Source organism: Lipotes vexillifer, unplaced genomic scaffold (assembly GCF_000442215.2).
Source record: "Lipotes vexillifer unplaced genomic scaffold, Lipotes_vexillifer_v1.1 scaffold371, whole genome shotgun sequence".
Classification (NCBI taxonomy): Eukaryota; Metazoa; Chordata; class Mammalia; order Artiodactyla; family Lipotidae; genus Lipotes; species Lipotes vexillifer.
The window spans coordinates 4,089,759-4,105,025 of NW_006786304.1; the positions used below are offsets into that span (position 1 = coordinate 4,089,759).

The 15,267-nt window shown below is 52.9% G+C and overlaps 2 protein-coding genes across 2 annotated transcripts in view; one reads left to right on the forward strand and one right to left on the reverse strand.

The window, feature by feature from the left end:
• Positions 1–7,914, reverse strand: part of SNRPA (small nuclear ribonucleoprotein polypeptide A) — an 11,231-nt gene extending 3,317 nt beyond the window's left edge. Inside the window, exons 1-4 of the mRNA XM_007458634.1 lie at positions 7,859–7,914; positions 7,306–7,400; positions 3,992–4,164; positions 1,600–1,779 (exon numbers count right to left, since the gene is read on the reverse strand). Coding sequence (XP_007458696.1) covers positions 1,600–1,779; positions 3,992–4,164; positions 7,306–7,378 — 426 coding nt within the window. The 5' untranslated portion in view covers positions 7,379–7,400; positions 7,859–7,914. The remainder of the gene's footprint in view (positions 1–1,599; positions 1,780–3,991; positions 4,165–7,305; positions 7,401–7,858) is intronic.
• A 1,072-nt stretch (positions 7,915–8,986) lies between these two features.
• On the forward strand, positions 8,987–14,411 carry ACTMAP (actin maturation protease). The gene is made up of 6 exons (XM_007458635.1): positions 8,987–9,306; positions 11,892–11,960; positions 12,483–12,607; positions 12,971–13,100; positions 13,195–13,265; positions 14,074–14,411. Exons 1-6 carry the CDS (start codon positions 8,987–8,989, stop codon positions 14,409–14,411), a joined length of 1,053 nt encoding a protein of 350 aa, XP_007458697.1.
• Positions 14,412–15,267: the final 856 nt, after the last annotated feature.

Here is a 15,267-nt window from a genome sequence, read left to right on the forward strand (position 1 = left end):
AAAAAAAAAAAAAAAATCACCAGAAGGGCCTAACTTTGTTTAGAGACATATGAGTAGAAAAATAGCCTAGGAAAAAAAATAAAAACATTATCAACTAAAAGGGGTGGAAATAAACACTGTAAGCAGCATGCTGTACTCCTGCTTCTAAAAATAAACTTCATGGAAAAAGAAACAGACCCAGAGAACAGACAGTGGAAGGCAGAGGTAGCTAGGAATGGTCAAGGCAGGTGCATAAAGAAGTGGGAGGGCTGGTGGCAAGGGGAAGGGAGACAGCCTGAAGGCCAAGAGCGTGTGCACCCAGGGGAGACAGGAGCTGGAATCACATCTAAGAGTCAAAGGTGGACAGAAAGCTGGGCACAGAAGAGTAGAGAGGGTAAGACTGGCGAAGCTCGATGGTAAGCCAGACACCATCACCGACACAAGACACAATAGAGTACAACCCATCAGAAAAGCTGACGTGGAGGTTCGGAGACCTGAGTGGGTCCAATTCGTCCATCTTTTCTTTAATACTTTGTGCTTTCTGTATCCTGTTTAGAAAACAGGATGTTTCCACTCTTCATGCCCTCACCAAGGTCGTAGACATTTTCCTGTTTTCTTCTAGAACGTTTATTGTTGTAGCTGTCACATTCAGGTCTATGATTCACCTCAAAGTAACTTATACATTGTTAAGGCAGGGTTAACTTTCCCCCTTACAGATATCCAATTGGCCCAGTATCATTTACTAGGGGAAAAACCCCATTTACCACTGGACTGCAAGTGGTACCTTGACATACATGGAGTGACTACATACACGTGTGGATGTTTCAGGACTCTATTCTGCCCCACTAGTCCATCTTTCTACCCTTATGCCAATACCATACTACCTTGATTACTATATAGCAGGCCCCCAGCTTTGTTCTCCTCGTCTGCCTTGCTTTGCCTTTCCAGACATTTACAGACAGCCTGTCTGTCCCCACAAGTCCCTGCTGGGATTTTGATTGGAATTGTGTTGAATTTTAAATTAATTTGCAGAGAACTGAAGTCTTAATAGCAGTGAGTCTTCCTATCCATTTGATGAGGTCATCTCCAATTTTCACTCAGCCATGTTCTATAGTTTCAGTGGGTGGCCTTGCAAACTTTTTGTTGAATTTACTCCTCGGAGCTATCTTTCAATTTGAAGTCTACTTGTTTGTGGCCAACGTGTAGAAATAAAACTGACTTTTTCCATACTGACCTTGTATCTGGTGACCTTGTTAAATTAAATTCTTTTTAATCCTAACAGTTGATTAGTAGTTTTCTCTGGATTTTCTACACATTGACTTAGAAGGCACAGACAGCAAAATCAAGGTCAAGGAGAAAGAGAAAACAAAACAGTGAGACACAGAGAAAGATCGATCCTGAGAAACAGGCAGGCAGGCACAGACATTTCCAAGTAGAGATACCATCACTCACATGCCCAACCCCTCCCTAGAGACAGGCACACAATCTCTCTAAGAAAAATGGGAGGGGAGGGGTCTGAATCCACAAAGGAAGACCCCTCCCCACCCCATCCCCAAGCCAGCTCACGTGGCTGAGGAAGACCTGGTGGTGAGAAGGCCGCGTCTCTGGGCCCCAGCTTACCGGGACAGGCCCCTGGACAGCGCCCACCACAGGGGCGGCCGCCCCACCCTGCACGGCCTTCTTGGCAGCTGGGGTCTCCTGGCTCTTGGGCTTCCTCTTCTCCCGCTTGCGGTCCCGCTCCACAAAGGTGCCCTTCATCTTGGCAATGATATCCGAGTCAGTCTTGGCGTACTGGATGCGCTGCCAAACCGAGAGCAGAAGGGTTAAGGAGACTGGTCTGGGGCCAGACCACCCGGATGCCAAATCAGACCTTGCCAGGAGCTTGGTGAGTAATGTTATAGAAATCACTTGGCCTCAACGTCCTCATCTGTCAAATAGGGACTGCGGTATTTCCCACTTCAAAGGACAATCGTGAAGACCATGAGTTAAAGTGCTCCAAACGGTGCCTGGCACACAGCAAGTGCCCAGTCAGTGGTTACTGAGATTCTGAAGGGAAGATGGGACAGCCCCAAGCATCAGGCCCAAGGCAGAAGAAAGGAAACAAGGTCAGGACAGGAGCACTGTGCAGGGGGATTTCCATCACACAGGAAGAGAACTGAGTCTCCAGGCTAAATCTCATTCATTCAGCAGTTTATGGAGCACCTATATTTGCTCTGGTGGTACAGCAATGAGCAAATCACACAAAAGCCCCCGCTCTCATGGAGTCTGTTCGCTGGGAAAGATATGACAGAGATTAAAAAGTGAACTGGAGAAGGGGATGTGAGGAGTTAAGAACTGAAATTTTCAGAGTGTGGCCAGGAAGACCTCAGTGAGAAAACACTGGTGTACAGACAGAGGGAGGGAGGGAGCCACGCAGACATCTAGGGAAAAGAGCATCCAAGCAAAGGAACAGCCATCAAAGAGCTAAGGAGTGCAGGGTGTGTACAAGGAAAAGCAAGGAGGCCAACACAGATGAGGAGGGAGAAAGCCAGGAGCCATGGAGTGTTATAAGCAGGGGAGTGATGAGCTCTCACTTGTGACTCCCAAGGAGCGCTGTGGCCATGGGATGGAGAGTGGCCTGTGAGGACCAGGTGTCGAACCAGGGAGAAGGGTGGCGGCTGGGACCGGGTGGGTGGCAGCAGGGGAGTGACAAGAATGGGTGGAGGGTTTTGTCTGTTTTGGGGACTTTATTTTTTTGGTAGAGGTTTTGAAGGTAGAGTTGACGGGACTCACTGACAGAACTCACAGTGGCTCAGTGCTTCATATGGTCCAAGCAATGATTTCAGAGAAAAGCAGGGGAGGAGGGTCTACACAAAACGATTTACTGGTTTTAGTCCTCAAAAGTGAATTCCTGGCCGCTCCAGAGAAGCAACGGAAGATGTGGCAACTGTGGGCTCGCATAGCCAGAGGCGATGACAAGCGGCGCACTCCAGAAGGAGGTGAGGGCTCCAGGCGGCCCCGCTAAACCCGGGGCCAGTGTCTTCCACATGAAGTGACCTGCCTGGGACCTGCAGGCACTGACACTTCTCTCACCTCCTCAAGGGAACTGGTTCAGGGAAGCATATTACAATCAGGTGAAACTGGAAAACTGACTGAGGAACAAAGGAAAAAGCCCAAAGAACCAAAAACATCTCCCACTGATAATGGCAGGAATTCTAGTTCAGGGCAGGGACTTTAAGCCACTCCTCACCTCCTGGACGGCAGTCCCCACGGCTGCCCACTTGGCCTCCTGAACATCCGTAACCCACTTCTTCCCATCCCACGGTCCCTGCCCTGGTCCCAGCCCAACCCCACCACCTGAGAGCCAATCCAGCCTCACCTTCACAACGGAACCCCATCTCCCTCCTAACCCCCCTACCCAACAGCCACAGGCAGCCCCCAAGAAGCTTCCCTTGCTTCCCCAGCACCCTCGGAATCAAGTCCACTTTCAGGACCAACTCCAGCTCCTTAGCCTGACTTCTGACTGGCTCTCCAGGCCAGGCCCTCCCCCCACATCCCACCCTTCACTCCAGCTAAGGGAACTTGACTCACTTCCTCAACTACACGTGGTCTTGGTTACCTCCAGGCCTTAGTCCACTATCTTTCTCCCTCTCCTCCCCCAGCTACTCTTCTCCAAGTCTTACTTATCCAGAAAGGCTTCCCGGCAAACTCCCAGAATGGGTGAGAGGCCGCGCCTAAGCTCCCCCAGCTCTGTGCACTTGCCTGGTCCCAGCCCCGACCCCTCCGGGTCGTTGCCATCTGGAGGCAGGCGTGTCTCTCCAACTGCACTGTGGGCCCGAGAGGGCGGAGCTGGGCCTTCCCTTGATCACGGTGTTTCCACAGCCTCAGTGCAGTGAACAGTGGATGCTGAGGACTAGCAAGAGAAACTCCCGTCCTCAATGGTCTGGACTACAGGCGACAGAAGTCCAGACCCATCCAGCCTGCAACAGCCTTGCACGGGCATATACCCACACCCTCCACACCCAGTGCTCACCATGGGCTTGTCGTAGAAGGGGAAACCCTGCATGGAGCGCAGGGCATTGGTGGCGCTGCTGACCTCCTTGAAGATGACAAAGGCCTGGCCCCTCATCTTCAGGCTTCGTGATACCAGGATATCCAGGATTTGGCCAAACTGGGAGAAGATAGCGTACAGGGACTTCTTCAGCTCTGCGGTGGGGGGAGGAAAGACCCATAGGTGACTGGAGGCCTTGGTATCACGTCCTACGTCTCGAGCTCCCCTTTGCAGAGAAGACGCGGCCCAGGAGGGAAACCATCAGTCCACTGACAACGAGTACAGAGCAATACCAGCAGCAGCCTAGAACCACTCGAGCGGTCGTGTGCACTCCTCTGGAAGAGATCAACAGTAACAGTACCTACCCCACAACGTACGAGGAACGTGAGTCACACATACAAAGGACACACGGTAAATGCTCGATAAATGCGAGCACTTCGTCTCATTGTCTCCAGCACCTGGACACACCCCCCTCTGATGTGGCCCTGGCTGACTTCTACCACCTCATCTCTCCCCACACTCCACCTTCACTCCTATAGCTCCAGCCACGCTGGCTTTCCTGCCCTTTCTCAGGCCCATCACAGCAACTCTGCCTCAGGACCTTTGCATTGGCTGCTCCCTCTACCAGGAGCATCTTTCTGATGTGTACATGGTCTCCTTCCATTCAACCAGGGCTCAGCAGATATGCTGCCACCTGAGGCACTCCCTGACCACCCTGTGTGAATAAGTGCCCTCTCATGTCACTCTCCCCCACTCCTGGGACCCTACTTGCTCTTCCTTCATGGCATTTCCCACCTCTTGACATCATGTTTGTTTACTTGTTGTTTAGCTCTCCTTCTGAAGAGCTACAAGCCTTCTTATTTATCACCTTATCCCCATGAGCAGTACGGTCACCAGCACACAAACCTCCAAAAGCATTTGCATGAATAAAGGTACCACTAAATGATTTATGGAAATAACTTCACTAAATTCTTACAACTACTCCATGAAGCAGCAGTTATAACTGTCTCAATTTTACTAACATGGATAGAAGCTCTCAGAGGATCTGTCACTGGCGCAGGAGTGTCCCAAGGGTGCTGGGAAGACCCTGAAGAGCCAGGACCAGGACAGGGACAAGGAGCCAAGCCCATCCGAACCCAGAACCACCATACCTCACTAGCAAACTGCCACACCTGACAGCAAGAAAAGGATACCAGTCTTATGCAAAGAAGGTATCTGAGCTTAAGATGTTTGGTCAAAGAAATATAGGAGAGGAAAGAAAAGGCGGGGCAGGGTAAAGAGGGAAGCAAATAGCCAAAAATTCTGATGACATTTCTGGGCTTTGTCTCCACTCCCCATCCCCATGAACCCAGTTTGGGCTTTAGTCATTCTGCTGGACTCTGGGCCTCTCCCCAGTCTCCTTTCTTACCCACTCAAGTTCACCCTCCACAGCTGGAAAGATCTTTCACAATTAATTGCATCCCTTGCCTGGCTCCCCAAAGCCCTCAGGACAAAGTCCAACACCTCACCCAGCCCACAAGGCCCCATGAGCCAGAGTGCACCGTTTTCCACGAGTCATAGGCCTCTACGTCTCAGACACACAAAACTACAGTACATGTAGTTCCCAGAATGCCCTGGGCTCTCTTTTGCCCCTGGATATTTGCACATGCTGGTCCAGGTTAAGAACTCTCTTCCCCCACATCATAACACAAATAATAACATAAATCCTGCTTCTTCTACCTGTTAGGCTTTTCCAAAATGTCTCCTTTTCTATGAAACTAAATGTATACCTCTTTCTAGGTGCCCCATCTCAACCCTGACAACTCTGCCTGTGCTTCCCCAATCATGGCCCTAGCTACTCTGGGATATCACTGTCTGGTAGCAGGTCTGTCATCCCTATTGGGCTGTGGCTCCATGAAGCTAGGAGCAGGACTGTCCAGTCACCAGTGTGTCCCCAGCTCCACAAAGCACTGGCTGGGCACAACGTTCTAAAAGTATATGAGGGAGGGCTTCCCTGATGGCGCAGTGGTTGAGAATCTGCCTGCCAATGCAGGGGATACGGGTTCGAGCCCTGGTCTGGGAAGATCCCACATGCCACGGAGCAGCTGGGCCCGTGAGCCACAACTGCTGAGCCTGCGCGTCTGGAGCCTGTGCTCCGCAACAAGAGAGGCCGAGACAGTGAGAGGCCCGCGCACCGCGATGAAGAGTGGCCCCCACTTGCCACAACTAGAGAAAGCCCTCGCACAGAAACGAAGACCCAACACAGCCAAAAATAAATAATAAAATAAAATTAAAAAAATAAATAAATAAAAATAAAAAAAAAATAAAAGTATATGAGGGATTTACGTGGCTCGTTTTATTACCTTCAACAGCAACTTTATTGGTAACATCAAACTTAATCCCAGCGAGCTCCTTTGGTTCTCCTAATAATTTTCTTGAGGCAATAATAAGAGCTAACACTTATCCAGCACTTACTAACCACTGAGCACCATAAAAAGAAGCTGAATGGCTGAATGGGAGTTTATCTAATATAATCCCCATAACACCCACACAGAGAAGATATGACTTTGCCCAGTCTTCCTATATAGAAAATGAGTGTCAACAAAAAGTGGTAACTTGCTCAAGAACATGGAAAAGTATGTCTGATGTCAAGAATTGAGTTCTTAAGCAGAATTCCATACTGGTGGCGTCAACCACTTTTCAGTGCTGTGTGACGCTGGGCAAATCATATCACTCCTGAGTCTCAGTTTCCTAATCCGAGAAATGGGAAGAATAGGTCCTTCCTGCAGGGTTGCTGTGCAAGTTAAAAGTAACCAAGATTTGTATTTACATCAGCACCTGGTACCGAGTGTTAGCCATCATTATTGTTCATTTCATTTTCATTTTGAAATGAAACATTTCATTGTGGGCTAATCACTGACCAAGACAGTTGCAGTTCTTACCCTCCTGGAACTCACAGGCCAGAAGGGACAGCCCCATGACAGCCCAGAACAATCAGGGCTTGAAGGGGGATGTCCAGGGTTATGGGAAGTCAGAGGCAGGCACGTGGGTGGAAAAGGGAGGGGGAAGGCATCCTGGAGGAGGGGTCCTGTGAGCTGAAACCTTGAAGCATGTTACTCATGTGACCAGGTTAATGGGCAGATGGGTAAGATGAACTGAGGAAATGTTAAAGGCAGAGGAAGCAGCATGTGCAAAGGCCGAGGGGTTAACTCTCAGTTTGAGTGGACAAGGCTGAGGAAGAGACAGGATGCTGGGGACAGAAGAGGGGGCCGGCTCTTGCGGGATAGCCTGGAGTCCGGACTATCCCAAGAACTCACCATCCTTCTTGATCTTCTCGTTGAGGTTGTTGATATAAATAGTGTGGTTGGGGCGGGTCTCGGGAACTGCCATGGAGTGAGTTGCTGAGGTAGGGCTGAAAGAATTAAGAAGTCCCACTCAGCCCTGGGTTTCTGCAAATCCTTCGTCCCAACGCGGGCTGTTTAGGGATCTTCCTTTCAAGAGGAAGTGAGGTAAAGCAGAGAGAAGGGAAGAGGGAAGAACAGCTCGAAAAACAAAGCAAACGCAGGACACCGCTTCTCCTCCCCGCGTGGTGAGGGAAATCTCGTGAGGTTTACTACGAGTCCCAGGATGCTCTACGCGACTCAGTAGGCGAGTGTCCTAGGTGGCGATTCCCACTGGCCCACGACCTCAAAGGCGGTCCAGGAGAAAAAGCCCGGATGTAGAGGCAGTTAAGGAGGGAGGCACGACTTTGCAGAGCCCTGGTCTCGAGCAGCAGGAAAAGAATTCCCCAACACAAGGCGCGGGAAGACCCGGGCGCCAAGCCCTCCACCCGCCAGGCGCCCATGGCCGCCTGCGCCCAAGGATACTCACCGAAAGAGTCTCAGCTCCCGCAAGTGGCTTCTGCTACGTTGCTGAGCGCCGACCACAAAACTTCCTCTCCTGGTCCCGCCTTTGCTTTTCTACAAGCCAATCGCTGCGCGGAAACCTGGTAGCTTGGCCAATCATAATCCTGGGTTCAGATTTTGCCAATCAAAACGACACTTGGGTTCCCGCCTCGGCAGGAAAACTCCGCCCACCGCCTGCAAGCCCTCCTCCTTTTGCGGCACTCGGGGCTACGGACCAATCAGTGAAGGCCGCGCCCCCTCTCGCGCTTCTTGCCAATCGGAACACGGTTCTTGCGGCCGTCTCTTCGGAGGCCTCTCTTTGGAAGCCCCACCTCTCCCCAGCCGCTACGCGTTCTCTGTCACGTGATTGTTAAAGAGGCGGACACGAGTTGCGAATTTTACCTCCGGGTTTGTGAGCGGTTGTTCGCTGCGGCCGCCATTTTGCTGGAAGGGGAGGCGCGTCTTACTTCCCGACTCCGTACCCTATCCCAGCGGAATCGCGGCTCCCCACGGCCTCCTATCTATGAGCCTTCCTCTACCCACAAGACTCTTCCTGTTGCGCTCTGATTTCAGGACTTTCTCCACAACTAGGCTGTTTTCCCTGCCAGGTGTCCTTTTGATCTCTTGACCTCTGACTCAAAGGTCAGCTCTAAGGTTCCAAACTCGGGTCTGGGATGCGAAGGGGCGATCTATTCTAAATTCCCCAAGTCTTTAGCACTGAGGCCCTAAATCCCACGCTTTGGATGCCTCGTCCCAGGTCTGCGCTTTCATGTCCTGAAATTGAACACCAGGTTTCCTAATCTAGCCAGGGATAAGAAGTTAACTCCTACTAAGTGTCACTCCTTGAGCCCTGCATCCCAACTTATACCACAAATCTGGTTCCACATTAAAGGACCCCGTTAACCCTCAGATTCCTTGTGGTTTAAGTCAGCCTCAATCCCAGTTCCCAAGGTTCCAGATTTTAGCCCTGGTGTTTTCAGTCCCACTGCTCAGGCCCCAAAATCTGGAACTCAGTTCTAAAACCTTCAAAATCTCCATCCCTGCGACCAGCACATTTTGGAGGATCCTTCCCTCTCTCATTCTCGATCTTGCAACCCAAGTCATAGGCCCCAAAATGATTTCTCCATGCTCTCCTTCTTTAGAGCCACCAATTCCTCCTCCCCAAACCCCTGCATCCCAGGCCCCCATAATTCCACCTCCTCCCCTACCCCCAAATCTCCCGGAATTAGCTTTTCCACCTTCTCCCTCAAGTCTCCAGACCCCTATTCCCCCACCACCCCCACTGCCGCCTCCACCCCCTACCACCAGGTTTTCTCTCCCTCACGTCTTCGGTTTGGAGAAGAGCCAGCTCCTGAAGGAGGCCTTGGAGAGGGCCAGCCCAGTCCCCAGGAGCAGAGAGGACGTGAAGAGGCTCCTGAAGCTGCACAAGGACCGGTAGGGTCCCCATGCCCCTTCCCACCCACCCACCCAGGGTCTCACCCAACCACTTGTCCCCAGATCACTGCTGCCATCTCCTCTTGGGGTTTCCCATTTCCTCTAGGTCAAACAGTCTGACTGCTTCAGCCCCCTTCCTTAGACCCCTTCAGTGGCGGTGTGTCTTCAGCAAGGAGGAAAGCTGCCCTCACAAGAGCACCTCGTCCAGTGGGAGAGACAGATCCCTCCCTCCACCAGTGACAGCCCAGAGTGGTCAGAGCCGTGAGGAGGGAGCCCAGAGGGAGTGCCCGACCGAGGCTGGGGGGTCAGTGGGGCCTGCCTGAAGGAGGGGATCCCTGAGTGCTGTCGAGCAATGATGAGAAGAGTAAACAGCTTGTGCCCAGGCCCAGAGTGACATGAAAAGATGTTTTTTTCAAGGACCTGCAAATATTTCTTTATTGGGACAGAGGAGGTGGCACATGTGGGGTTTCCCAGGTGGTCAGGAGCAGACCACACAGGGCATGGGGGGGCAGGCGTGTGAAGGAAGGTGGACTGTCCTGAGGGCGCTGGGGAGCTCTGGAATGGATCTGTGCCCTTCCAGGGAGGGAGAGAGACTGCCTTCGAGGAGTAGAGTGGTGAGATGGGAGTTTAGGGGCCCAGGAGGAAGCTGGAGCACCAGGAGATCAGGCAGGAGGGGAGGGGGCTAGGCTTGGGCTGGGGCTGAAGGGAAGAGAGACAAGTGACCTGCCCAGACTCACCGAAGAAACTTCCAGCTCTCTAGACAAGTTTATAATCTGCACTAAACACCCCAACCATAGTGAAGCAAATTTTTTGTTTGTTTTTTGTTTTGGCTGTGCTGCGCAGCTTGCAGGATCTTAATTCCTGCCCAGAGATCGAACCTGTGCCCCTTGCAATGGAAGTGCAGAGTCCTAACCACTGGACCGCTGGGGAATTCCCCCATAATGAGGCAAATTTAATGCAAGTAACAACTACCTGTCGTATGCCAGGTGCTGTTCTAAGTGTTTTTACTTATTAATTTAACCTCAGCCATTCCATGAGACAGGAACTGTTTTTTTTTAAATTGAAGTATAATTGATTTACAATGTCCTGTTAGTTTCAGGTATGCAGCACAGTGATTCAGATATAGATATATGTAAAAACATACACATACACATCTGTATATATTCTTTTTCAGATTCTTCTCCCTCATAGGTTATTACAAAATATTGACTATATAGTTCCCTGTGCTATACAGTAGATCCTTGTTGTCTAGTAGGTCTTATTTTATAGACAGTAGTGTGCATCTGTTAATTCCAAACTCCTAATTTATCCCTCCCCCTGCGAGATAGGAACTATTATTATCCCATTTTCCACATGAGGAAACTGAGGCTCATAGAGGTGAAGTCACTTAGCCACGGTGCTTAGGAGAGGAAGGGCATGGCACTGGGGCTCCCTGCTTTGAACCACTGTGCGAATAATCATCTCCTTTCATCAGGAAGGTGCCCCCCTCAGCCTTACTCTTTCACTGGCTTTGGGATAGAAATATAAGCACATTTCCCGGCACCTCCTGAGCCCTGGTGGGGGAAAGTGGGGAGGGGTTGGGATCACCAAAATATTCTGAGTGGCCTCCCCAAGAATGGGGCTGGTGAAGCCTGTGAGGAGTCTATCAAGGTGATCTCTTAGGCCTGGAGCAGTTGTTACCTGGTTTTGCTCAAGGCTGAGTGGAAGGGATTCCCACCTTATCTGCCTGCCTGAAAAACAGGTTTGAGAGGGGAAAAACATTCAGAGTTTGGGTATTGATATAATAAAATTCATATTTTATGGCAAGACGAGAGAATTTTAAACATGAAATTTTTCTTTGCCCACTGGGGCCTCCTCCCTCCCATTTAGCGTGTATTGTGCGTTTGCATTAACCAGACCTCCTTAGGGGATACCATTTCTTCTTGATCTCATCAAGGGTCACAACTCCTTAGGAGACAGCTTTCCTTCTTAACTTTGTTAAGGGATCGCAATGACCCATGACCCATAACTTGCTTTGTACTTGTAGATCTGGATTGAGTAAACTGTCAATAATGTGTCATTTGACATATAACCAACCCTTTGTCTCAAAAAAACATATATAACTGTGTTTTGATCTCTCACAGGCGGAACAGTCCTCAGAGCTTTCTGAGAGACTGTCTCCCAGGTTGTAATCCTCAGGTTGGCTCGAATAAAATTTTCTCTTTCTTTCTTAGATTGACTATTGATTAATTTTTTCATCCATGGTGTAGAGACACCCCTTCTAATAATTTAATCCCTCTGGCTCCTAGTTGCAAAGCTTTTGCACATCTGCTCTTTGCCCCTTCAGTAACTGAGAGAAAGAGCAGGGAGCAGCAGGCAGAAGGATGATTCCCACTGAGCAGATGAGGAAACTGAGGCTGGGGAGGGGAGGAGTCTCAACAGGGATGAAGGAAGTCGGACCCAGCCAAGAGCGGCCCTCGGGCCTCAGGACAGCTGGACCCATGCTCCTCCCCTTCACCATCCCTGACACCCCACTCCCAGCCAGCCCTCGATGGGGGGACCCTAGGAGCTGGTTGCCGCATGACCTGAATGCAACTGTGATTCAGTTTCAGAAGTGACCTGCAGTGGATCCTCTTCTGTGCTGACCTGCCCTCCCTCATCCAAGAAGGCCCTCAGTACGTGCCCTAATCCGGGACCCCAACCCCTTGGCCGGCCGTGCGTTCTGAGCCTCTGCCCTCGCCGGGCTTTGTGAGGATTGACCCAGGAGTGTGGGAAGAGTGGGTTCATGCCAGGCAGCCTGGGGAGAAGGAGGAGGCCGAGGAGGGGAGGGAGAGGGGGAGCCTACCAGGTGAGGGTCCTGGGTGCATGCGCAGTAAACAGTTGGAACGAATAAGCAAGTGAACAAACGAACCTAGTCCATTATCTCTGACTCCACCTTGGCACCTGCTCCTCCTAGAAGCCCAGGTGACATCTCTCCCTACCCTCCCACCCACACCCCCAGCCCTCCAGCCCTGGTTCAGGCCTTGGCCAGCCTCTGTCCCAGGACGGGGAGTCAGGTCTCCCCACTTGGCCTGGGAGAGGAGAAGGGAATTCCGCCAGGGCGGCAAACCTGTTCCCCACACTCCAGTTTCCAGGCGAGAGGGGGCCCAGGAAAGACACGAGTTAGGGGTTGGGGGGCTGGGCCTGTGTCTCCCCAGGTGCGGGCTGGTGGCCTTGTGGATGGCAGGCACTCTTCTGGTGCCCCTCAGCGGCACCCCCCTGGAGAGACTGGTGCAGGTGGCCATGGAGAGAGGTTACACGGCCCAGGGGGAGATGTTCTCAGGTAGGTTGGGTGTGGAAGGGATTCAAGCCAGGTGTTCTACCGGAGGGGACTGGAGAGCTTGGCTAGGACACACCGGGCACATAAGGGAGCTTTGTTCCATTCTTTGGGCCCTTGTCCCCCCGTAGTAGAGCAGAGTGTCACAGGGTGGACTCTGGAGCCAGGCCACCTGGGGTTTCCATCCCAGCTCTGCCATTTCCTACTGTGTGGCCATGGACAAGCAGCTGACCCTCTCTGACCCTCATTTTCTGCATTCGTTCAAAGAGGTGATGGTCAAAGCGTTGAGAGGCGTTGATTCCTGAAAGCTTTTGGCATGGTGCCAGGCACACAGCGCTCGCTCTTTCTGTGTCTGCTCTGTCCCTGCAGTGACTGACATGGGCAGGCTCGCCCAAGAGGCACTGGGCTGCCAGGCAGAGGTGCTCTACGGCGGCCTGGGTGGTCCCAACAGAGACCACGTCCTGCAGCACCTTGTCGCCGGACATCCCCTGCTTATCCCGTATCCCAGGGCCAGGAAGGGAGCAGCAGGGCAGGGGTGGAGACGGGTGGGTCCCAGAGCCACACCACAGCTTTGGCCTTAACCCCAGTGCCAGCTATGACGAGGACTTCAACCACGAGCCGTGTCAGAGGAAGGGCCACAAGGCCCACTGGGCAGTGAGTGCAGGTGGGTCCCCCCTCCCATGCCCTGTGCCCTCACCCTGGATCTCCCCAGCCCTGTCTCCCCTTCTCACATTCTTACCCTCACACTGGCACCTCCCCACGACCCAGGGCAGGAACCAGGGTTGGGCCGCCCCTGTCTCTACAGGGTGCTTAGCAGGGACCTGGCCAGCAACAGGTACTTCAGTGTCCGCCAATCAGGGTTTTCCACAAACAGAAACTCAGAGCGCAGACAAGGATCAGACAGTCTGGGCTGCAGACTTGGTCCAGCCACTTCTAGGCTCTGTGACTCTGGGCCTCCATTGCCCTGTATCTGGAGATCAAGGCAAAAGTAGCACCCACATCATAGGCAGAAGACGTAAAACTCTTTGAATGGTGCCTGGTACGTTACATGTCTCAGTTAAGTGTTAGCTACAGTCAGCATGCTCGTCTTTCCACCTGCCTGAGAGAAGGCCAGAGTTGCACGTCAGGTGGCCTGGATGGAGGCTCCCGTATGTGCATGCCTCTCTGAGCATTGCTCTTCTGGACAGCTGGTGACAACTAGTTGACGATGTTTGCACTGTTCAGTGCTGCCTTGGCACCTCCCTGTGCTGACAGGCTGTTGGAGGCCGGACTTAAAATGCCTGCAGCTCTAGAGCCCAACACCATGGGTCTAAATCCCGGCCCAGCTGTCTGCCTGCTGGCCGTGCTGACCTCTCTGTGACAGTGTGGGGATGGAGGCGGCACCTACCCTGGAGGGCTGTGGTGGGACTCAGGGAGCCCCAGCCCCTCGTCAGGGCTCAGCTCCCACTCACAGCCCCCCTCTCTCCTCCCAGGAGTCCTGCTGGGTGTGCAGGGTATGCCCAGCCTCGGCTACGAGGAGGACCCTGAGCTGCCAGGCCTGTTCCACCCAGCACCCGGCACGCCCCGCCAGCCACCATCCCTGCCAGAGGAAGGCTCCCCAGGAGCCGTCTACCTTCTCGCCAAGCAGGGCAAGAGTTGGCACTACCAGCTGTGGGACTACGACCAAGTCCGGGACAGCAACCTGCAGCTGACGGACTTCTCTCCCTCTCGGGCCGCCGATGGCCGGGCGTACGTGGTGCCCGTCGGTGGGGTGCGGGCCGGCCTCTGCGGCCAGGCCCTGCTCCTCCGACCACAGGACTCCGGCCACTAGCCTGCTGCAGCCCTGAGCCGGGGTGACGGGGCGCAGCCACAGCTCAGCTATGTCACCATTTACAGAGTGCCCCATCTTCTCCTCTGTACGACAGCCTGGGGGCTTGGGCTGGATCTCTGAGGACCTCCAACCAGAGATCTTTCATGCAGGGTCCCCCCCGAATCCATCCAGTCCCAATCCTGGGCCTCAGCTCCCCCAAGCCCGTCCCCCAGTATTGATAACCTACTCTGGGCTGGGGTTATAGCCAGGAGCCCCACTGACAAGCTCCCTCTCTGCAAGAGAGAGACTGACAACCACTCAGTCCCCAGGGCTTGTCCACCCCACCTCAGTGTTGCAGCCACCCGTTTCTGGCTGCTGTCTGCCCTCTCTCTGGACCCCTTGCTGCTTCCCAGTGTCTGTCCATGTGGAGCCAGGGAAGCCTTTTAAAACGCAAACCAGGGACTTCCCTGGTGGTCCAGTGTTTAGGACTCCACGCTTCCACTGCAGGGGGTACAGTTCGATCCCTGGTCAGGGGGAACTTGAGACCCTGCATGCCACGCAGTGCAGCATACTTCTTGCAGGGCAGGGACTAAACTCACCCCGCCCCAGGTCACCTCCCTTACCCCAGGCTGTTCTTCGTCACCACCAGCCAGGCATAGTGGCCTCTCGGGTGCCTAGGGTGTCCTGTCTCCCCCACCCCCCAGCCCTGTGTCACAGACAATTCTGGAACTGCTCTACCCTGGCTCCTTGTCACTTCCTCTGGGAAGACTCCCTCTGGCTGAGCACCTCCTCCACCTATGTGTTCTCCTGATTTAAAAACAAAAGCAAAAGCCTCTGAGACTAGTTATTTGTGCCAACCCCTTTACCCCCCCCCACC